We start from the raw sequence: 9,483 nt of genomic DNA on the forward strand, positions 1-9,483 counted from the left end.
TGTCACAGGGGTTTAATCATGGTCACTGATGTAAGTCGTTGGGATGGAGATGTCCTACCAGGCGTCAGCGGGTGGGCATCCGCTTCAAGCGGTGCTATAGCTGCGAAATACCAATAGGCACTGTGCAAGCACACATGTATCAGGAGTGCGCTTAACTGGCCTGGTTGGTACATGATTAAGAAGAGAGCAAACAGCGCTAAACACGGGACGCAGAAGAAGAACAACAGACACAAGCGCTGAACTAACAACCACTGGTATATTGCTTGGATATGCAATATATACGGAAGCACTGAACAGAACAACAAAACACACACAGTAACTGCGCAATGCGTAAAGAGGGGTGAGAAGTCATCATAATAGATGCGTTGGCAGAACAGGCTGTCACGTTTTTGATAAGTAATTGAGTTCGCAGTTATGTAGATAAATTGAAGGAACACTGACGCACGCATTTCCGTGTGCATGGATTTGGTGCGCTTCACTAATATCTCGTGTTCTTTGCTGATTGTACGCTTCCAAAGCGGTGCACCGCTCAAGAATTGGCTAACAGCCACATGCTTTGCAGTGCTGGGCTAAATGACTGGGCACTGATCCGTTAAGCGAGTACGCGTGCTCACGTAACCGGTCGTACAAACATCGGCCAGCTTGGCCGATGTAGCATCTTCCGCACGAAAATGGAATCTTGTATACTACAGCACTCCTACATTCAACAAAGTGCTTTCTGTGCTTTTTCTCACAGATATCTTTCTTGCCCCATTTGTTCACATTTCGGCACAGCGCTGGAAGTTTGTTTTTTGCACTAAATACAAGGCGTACACCAATCTTGCCAGCAACCTTTTTCAGCCTGGGCGATACCTCGTGAACATAAGGTATAACCGCCGTACCTGCAGGAGGTATTTGATCCTCTTTATCGCGTGCTGCCCCTCCCCTTGTCAAGCTTACCAAAAGCCTCCCGGCAACAGATACCAGCAGCGCCTGGGGATAACCAGCCTGGCTGAGACGTTCCAGCTGGTGCTAGAAGCTACCCGACACCTGGTGGTGGCACGAACTGGTCAGAGACGCTTTTAGGCAGGCGACGGCAATACCCCTCTTAACAAGTTTAGAGTGCGCTGACATGAAGGGTTGGATTGCTTTCTTCGAGCGGGGTTTATATTGCCAGCACACATGGTCAGTGGTAAATGACAGCTCAAAGTCTAAAAATCTTATCTTTTTCTCGGAGGGGTGCTCAACCGTAAGAATTAGTGGTGTCATTTCACTATGAATTATGTCAAAAATATCCTGTGTGGACGACCCACTCGTGTGAAGCACAAGGAAGTCGTCCACGAACCGGAACACCTTGGTCACACTGGTCAGCGCGACGCGGGCCATGAGGCTTCTGTCAAATCTCGCTAGCAAAAGGTTGCTAAGGACGGGGGCAATACTAGAACCTATGCATACGCCATCCCGCTGAATGAAAATGGAGTCATTAAAGCTGATGAAGGTCGAACGCTAGTAAAAGGTAAGAAGTTCAAGAAACTTGTCGACACGAATTCCGCAGACATTTTGAAATTTTGTGTTCCCATACCTGTCAATACATTCGCTCACTTCATTACAGACAATGTTATGGGGCAAGGAATAAAAGAAGTCTTTCACGTCAACCGAGAATCCACCTACTTGCTTCGGGCACTCGGTCTGAAGGTATTCCGACACACTGTTCGGGCTTGCGATGACACACGGATCATCGACGGGGAGAGCGTCGAGGCACGACTGCAGGTAAGAAGCCACGCTCCGTTGCCAAGTTCTGCATTCAGAGACGATGGCTCTGAATGGGCTACCGCCTTTGTGGGTCTTCACAGAAAAGAACACGTCAAGGCATAGGTTGCGCGTGGCTTCACGGACTTGGCCAAGACAGGAAGACCCACCTCGTCACAGAACCTGGCTGCCTGCGTTCTAGCTTTTGTCGGGTTGACGCCAAAGATCCCTTTGAAGTTCATCGAGATGGCCTCCTCAGCTTTGCAGTCATACTCGTCCTTCGGCATAAGCACGAAACCTCCCTCTTTGTCAGCCTGAAGGTGCCTGGCATTGGCTTTACACAACGTAGAAACCACATAGCGTTATCGTTGTCCTGTCTTCGTTATCTCCTGTGGGAGGCAGTCGTCTCCTTCCCGAGCAAGCCGCCCAACTTCATCTTCCTTCGCACTTCCCAGGGTGTCTCTACCAGGCTGAGCAGTTCCACCTTGTCAAGTTTTGGGTGCTCGCAGTATTTTGGTCCCTTTCTTAACAGGATTTGCACGTCGTTTGGCAGCGGCAGGTTTCCAATGACAAATGAAAAAGGTTGCTGGCAAGATTGGTGTACGCGTTGTATTTAGTGCAAAAAACAAACTTGCAGCACTGTGCCGAAAAGTGAACAAAGGGGGCAAGAAAGATATCTGTGAGTTTTTCTCACAGATATCTTCGCGCAGAAAGCACTTTGTTGAATGTAGGAGTGCTGTAGTATACAAGATTCCATTTTCGTGCGGAAGATGCTACATCGGCCAAACTGGCCGATGTTTGAACGACCGGTTACGTGAGCACGCGTACTCGCTTAATGGATCAGTGCCCAGTCATTTAGCCCAGCACTGAAAAGCATGTGCCTGTCAGCCAATTCTTGAGCGGTGCACCGTTTTGGAAGCGTACAATCAGCAAAGAACACGAGAGATTAGTGAAGCGCACCATATCCATGCACACGGAAATGCGTGCGTCAGTGTTCCTTCAATTTATCCACATAACTGCGAACTCAATTACTTGTCAAAACGTGACAGCCTGTTCTGCCGACGCATCTATTATGATGACTTCTCACCGCTCTTTGCGCATTACGCAGTTACTGTGTGTGTTTTGTTGTTCTTCTGTTCAGTGCTTCCGTATATATTGCATATCCAAGCAATAAACCAGTGGTTGTTAGTTCAGCGCTTGTGTCTGTCGTTCTTCTTCTCCGTCCCGTGTTTAGCGCGGTTTGCTCTTTTCTTACACATGTATCAATGTCCAATAAACAGTTAATTACTTCTCTGAAGAGATGTTGCAATTTCGTGTTACACCTATTCCTACGACGGAGGGATTAACCATATATTGTATATAACCGTTCCCAGTACTTTTCATTTAGGTCCTCAAACTTGTCTGTAGCAAAGCTGTCGTCGGGAGTTCCCAAGGGTTCATTCCGGCAATCGCTCTTCTTTTTGTTGTAGATAAACGATTTGCCGGATTATGCGTCTGCAAGAATTCGCCTATATGTTGACGACTGCTAACACACGCATACCACTGACTGGTCGAGGTATGCGGGTATGTACCACAGGTTACTGGTGAAAAGGGTTTAATGACGTACCCGACACGATATTCACGTTATTCTTGTCATGACCTGTGAATCGTGTTCCTTATATTCTCGTGTCCTGTTATGCCAATTTCGTAGTATACCTGGTTAACGAGACGGCCAGGAGAGCGGCCAGGCGTAGATAGATAGATAGATAGATAGATAGATAGATAGATAGATAGATAGATAGATAGATAGATAGATAGATAGATAGATAGATAGATAGATAGATAGATAGATAGATAGATAGATAGATAGATAGAAACGCTAGAAGTGCCTTTGGTTCACCAAGAAATGCTTCGCATTTTAAAAAAGACGAAAAACACATCATGCACATAACGCGAGAAATAGTTGAAGGGTTGGTAAGCATTGCCTCCATAACGTTTTTCCATAAAGTGATGGCGTTTTTACGCATGCGCAGAAAGTGATGTTAGGAATTCCGAAGGCCTCCGTGGACCCTCCCACCGCAAAGACTGCGCGCGGCCCAAGCCGTCATTTCCAACAACGCGCAGTTGTATTTCTGTTTTGTCTCCATCCGTACTAGTTGAGCGTGACGTGCGCAGTCTACACGCTTTTCCAAGAAAGCACCATAACTCCTCGTCTGCCGGCATCGAGGGTCTGAAACCGTCAGACCGCGCCACCTCTGCCAGTATAGCCTCGGCGGGGCAACCTTTGACGGCGGTGTTGACTAAAGAGAAGCAGTGCGTCGTTCCGCGTGTGTTGTGCTTGTGGGGGTGGTGTGCGGTTACGTCGACAGGAGGGGACGGACTGTGTGCCTACGTGTTTCACCAGACGCTCAGAACATCGAGTAGGAAACGGACGTGTGTCCAAACGTTGAATGTATTGTGCCTTTTCTCTGCTTTATCTAAGAATACAAGTTTTCCATTTATAACGAAATTTGAGTTTGTCTTCATTCAATCCCTCACACGCGCAGTGAGAAGTGATGTCTTATACCTGGCGATAGCGATTAGACTCAGCAAGGAAGTCAGGGCACGAGTAATCATCTACATTTTCTGGTGCCGAAACCCGGGATTACTTCGCCTGCTGACCTCGAAAGCGCCATGGAACGACAGGGGCGTAGCCAAGGGGGGGGGGTTGGGGGGGTTCAAACCCCCCCCCCCCCGAAATTTTTCAGTTTTGCTTGCGTACATAGGCATGCACACATACAAACGCACGCACGAATATACATAAAGTATGGTTGAACCCCCCCCCGAAAAAAATTTCTGGCTACGCCCCTGTGGAACGACTACAGAAGAAGCAAGCCACCCTTCGACAAGCCATCGCCGCCATCATCGCAGAGAGCAGCGACCAGCTGCAAGCGCTAGCAACAGCGATCGGTGAGCTTGAAGAACATTTGGAAAACCTTGTAGAGCAAGGAAATGAGCTAAAGGCAGTCAACGACGCCATCGAGAAGAAGATTGAGCTACAGGAACTCGATGCCGCGCTAACCAAATGCATTGACTACAATACGAAAATCACCACTATGAAGACGAAAATCAAAAGAGCCCTAAAAAACGAAGCATTGAGTGAAACAAGGTCAAGCACTTAATCAGGAACCAACGATTTGGAACAAGTTGTACATTCTGGTGCTGTTCAGAGCACAGTAGCGACGACTCTCCAGCTGACGTCATTAACAATCAGGCTTCCGAAGCTGGAGATCGCCAAGTTCAATGGAGATCTGCGCTCGTGGACTAGATTCTGGAACCAGTTCGAGTCGACGATTCACAAAAATCCAGAGCTTCACACCATCGACATGTTCCAGTATCTGACTATCTAACTGCAAAGGCCGCGGTCGCTATCGATGGACTGCCACTCAGTGATCGAAATTATGACATTGCTGTGAAGACATTGGTCGAAAGATTCGGCAGGGACGAGGTCATCATTGAGGAGCACATGGCGCCGTTGCTTGCGGTGCGCCCGGTGCACAATCTACACGACACCGAGAGACTGCGGACTCTTCACCATGAACTCCAGACGGGTGTCCGCAGTCTCGAGGCATTGGGTGTGGCCTCGAGCACATACGGCGTGTTTTTACTGACGATCCTTCGGAAAAGCATCCCGAGTGAGCTTTGCCTCGAGTACTACAGGAGAAAGACAACATCGGAAGCTGTCCCCGAAGGCGACCTTCAGGAGTTCTTTAATTTCCTGAAGGCTGAGGTAGAGAGCAGAGAGAGAGCACAACGTGCAGTACGACCGGTGCCTGACCCCGCTATAAAACAAAGCTCCACTCACAAGAGATCGGCATCAAACACCGTCGGCGTCCGCTCTAACAGTGACTGGAAGCGAGGTGCATTGCGCCTTTTGTGATGAAGAAGGACATACCGCGGCGGACTGTATGAACCCCATTCCCATAAAGCAGAAAAGGGCAGTGATGTCAAAGGAGAGGCGCTGTTACAAGTGCGCAAAAGGAAATCACTGTGCCGCCATGTGCAGAACATCTAGGTGGCTCAAGTGCGCCAAGTGCTCAGGACGACACGCTACGGGTGTCTGGGAGCTCCACCAAAGAGTAACGCCGCCTCCCTCAGGCGAAGGTGCTGCGCCAACGAGTACTACAGTCCAGTAATCTCAACAGGTGGAACGAAACCCAGGAAGAGCACGTGTACTTCTACAGATGGCATGAGCGCTTGCGGAAGGACAAAATAAGAGTGCTTTGGTGCGAATGCTTCTCGACGGTGGCAGCCAAAGAAAATTCATACAAGAGGAGGTTTCTCGTAGTCTAAAGCTCTGCGTCATAGGAGAGGAGAGGCTAACCATTTGTGCCTTCGGAAGCCAGAGGCCATTGGAGGAAAGAAGTTGTTGTCGGGTGGAATGCTGGCTAGGAAACTGGCGCGACAACGCCAAAGTCCGCATCGAAGCGGTGGTGATGCCCGAGATCAGCGGAGACCTGCTGCCACCACCAGACGACCGCATTGCCAACATCGCGCAGGAACAGGGCCTCGAACTTGCTGACACAGTACCTGATGGCTGCCATCCTGGAGTTGGAGTTCAGCAGTTGTTGGGGCAGATCACTACTGGGGCATCACGACAGGAAGTGTCAAGCGACTCACTGAGAAGCTCGTGGCCGTGGAAACAGCGTTTGGATGGGCACTGCAGGGCACAGACACCACATCGTCTGCCGCAGCGTGCCTAAAGAGCGTCGGCGTGATGCGAGTTAGCGTGAACACAGAACCAGATGACATTTCTCGTCAACTTAGGTCATTCTGGGAACAGGAACACCTTGGGATCGTCGATGACGCACCGCTGACCACCGAAAACGACGACGTTCTTAGGGCATTTGAGGACACCATCGTCCACAAGAACGGTCGTTACGAAGTGAGGCTTCCATGGAAAGAGAAGGCATCACAGCTGACAGACAACAAGAGGACAGCATCCCACAGGCTTCACTCACTCACGGCGAAACTATTACGAAATGACGAAATGATCCGCAGCTATGATCAGGCAGTGCGGAACTACCTTGATGCCGGACATACTGAGGAAGCCAACGAACTGGGTGAGTCCCCGCAGGGGCCCGTTTATTACATGCCGCACCGAGGCGCTATCCGGCCAGGCAGCCAAGCAACCAAGTTGAGGGTCGTATTTGATGCGTCCTCCAAAGCAGCAGGGAAGCTATCATTCAACGACGTTCTCTACGCAGGACCCAACCTAAATCCAAGTTTGTCAGAGATCCTGATTCGATTTCGAGTGCACATTGTGGGCATAACGTCTGACATAGAAAAGGCTTTCCTCCAAATCGAGCTGGCTGAGAAGGAGCGTGACGCTCTCCGCTTTCTGTGGTATCAAAGAACACCAAAGCAAGGCGAAATACTACCCCAAATCAAAGAATACCTGATGACAAGGGTGCCATTCGGCGCTACGTGCAGCCCGTTTCTCCTCGCGGCTGCCTTACGTCATCATCTGAAATGTGTCGACGAGAACTTTCCCCGCACCGCTAAGATCCTAAGTGACAACCTGTATGTCGACGACTTTGTAACTGGTGCTGACAGTGTAGAAGAGGCAGTGCAGATATGCAAGGAAGCGCAGGCTATACTCGAAATGGGAGGCATGAGCCTCAGGAAATGGCGATCGAATAATCAAGACGTGATGGCATCGCTTACTGAGATTGAGACAGCCCAAGCGGCTGTACCGGAGTTGGCCCCCACAAAGATTCTCGGTGTGGAATGAAGGCCTGCGACAGATGAGTTCGTGTTTGAGATGTCCGCCCTGATTGCATTTTTGGCAAGTAGGCAGGACACAAAACGATTTCTGTTACAGGCCTCAGCACGCATTTTCGACCCATTTGGTTTCCTTGCGCCCACTACGATTACCGCAAAGATAATGCTTCAAAGCCTCTGGGTACGGGGTACAGCATGGGATGAAATGATTCCTCCAGATGTGAGAGAGCAATGGGACAAATGGTGCCGGCAGCTTCTTCAACTTCGGAAGATAACCATTCCAAGGATATTAGCTCACGACCTGAAACGTGCCGACACGAAACCGGAGCTGCACATATGTTCCGACGCGAGCCCGATGGCATATGGTGAAGTAGCTTACATCAAAGCGCGAAGTCAGGAGGGTGAGGTCACCGTAGTGCTATTGATGGCAAAGGGAAGAGTCGCTCAACTTAAGCGGCTGTCATTACCGCGGCTAGAGCTGATGGGTGCGTTGATTGGTGCACGACTCGCGAGATACCTGACGAAACAACGTAACGTTGAGGACATTTCCGTGCACTGTTGGACAGATTGAACCGTCGCTCTCAGTTGGATCAAGAGCTGCGCTCAGTGATGGAAACCCGTCGTTTTCAATCGCGTTCAAGAAATTCAAGCACTGACAGATCCAACAGCATGGAAACACTGCCCAGGCAAAGAGAACCCCGCAGATTTGCTGAGCCGTGGGATATTGCCTTCTGAGCTGGTTGGACGCAAAGACTTGTGGACAGGCCCCGAGTGGCTAGAGAAAGTAGAACTAGACACTACACTCTCAGAGTCAGATCTCGGTACGAGCCGGCTTTGCATTGAAGAAGAGCGAGCGGCGAAGTGTTAGCTCTGTCGCAGTAGCATGCCCGGAGCCACTGATTAATTGGAAAATTACAGCTCCTTGACGAGAGTGCTCCGCGTAACAGCGTGGGCCAGGCATTTCATTCACAGCAGTCGATGTCGGTTGAAGTTGACGGGAGAGCTGACTGCTGAGGAAGCAGCCGACGCGGAAAAGCTTTGGCAGAAAACCTGCCAATGAGAAACATTCGGAAACGACGTTTGCGCATTGCGTGGTTCTAGGCTTCTCGATCGGACATCACCAGTAATGGCACTAAATCTGTTCTTGGACAGTGATGGTATATTGAGAGTTGGTGGGCGGCTACAGTAGAGTACAGAAGAAGAAGCAGCGAAGCATCCTGTGATATTGCCACTGTCTCATCCCTTCACGCGCCTGCTGATTTCCTGGGAGCACAAACGCCTGCTGCATGCTGGAGTGCCGGACACGTTATCCTCTCTTCGAGAACGCTGTTGGATCATTCGAGGAAGACAGACAATCAAATCGTTCATTCGACGTTGTCTTCCATGTCAGAAGCAAAGCTGCCGTGCCGCAGAAGAGCCTGCCGCCCCGCTTCCTGCCTGCAAAGTAACCCAAGCTGGCCCTTTCGAAACAACCGGTATCGACATTGCGGGGCCAATATTCTACAAAAAAGCGGGTCCGAGCACAAAGCTTATATTGCTTTGTTCACTTGCGCGACGACAAGGGCCGTGCACCTCAAGCTTGTAAGAGACCTTTCATCAAAGTCATTTCTGATGGCGTTCCAGAGATTTGTATCGACGGGAGGTATCTGCAAGGTTGTGCTATCCGACAACGCTCTGACATTTAAACGAGCTTCAAGGGACTTGAACCAAATGTTCCAAGCCATAAAGGGATGAGAGGTCCGTTCTTTCTTCAGTGGGCATAATATCAGTTCATTGTCGAGAGAGCGCCATGGTGGGGTGGCTTTTGGGAAAGATTGGTGAGAACCGTCAAGGCCACCCTTCGCCGAGTGCTCGGAAAAAGCTGCCTTGACTACGACAGCCTCTCCACAGTTCTAACGCCGGCAGAGGCTGTGGTTAATTCTCGTCCTTCGACCTTCATCTCTTCGGACGCGGGGGAGCTTATGTCCTTGACATCTGCCCCTTTCCTGGTGGGCCGCAAATTAACAAGCTTGC

General features: G+C 50.0%; 1 protein-coding gene across 1 annotated transcript; it reads left to right on the forward strand.

The window, feature by feature from the left end:
* The first annotated feature begins 6,463 nt into the window (after positions 1-6,463).
* On the forward strand, positions 6,464-7,480 carry LOC119400554 (uncharacterized). The gene has a single exon (XM_037667614.1). It carries the CDS (start codon positions 6,464-6,466, stop codon positions 7,478-7,480), a length of 1,017 nt encoding a protein of 338 aa, XP_037523542.1.
* Positions 7,481-9,483: the final 2,003 nt, after the last annotated feature.

The sequence above is a fragment of the Rhipicephalus sanguineus genome, chromosome 7 (assembly GCF_013339695.2).
Source record: "Rhipicephalus sanguineus isolate Rsan-2018 chromosome 7, BIME_Rsan_1.4, whole genome shotgun sequence".
In the NCBI taxonomy this organism is placed as follows: domain Eukaryota; kingdom Metazoa; phylum Arthropoda; class Arachnida; order Ixodida; family Ixodidae; genus Rhipicephalus; species Rhipicephalus sanguineus.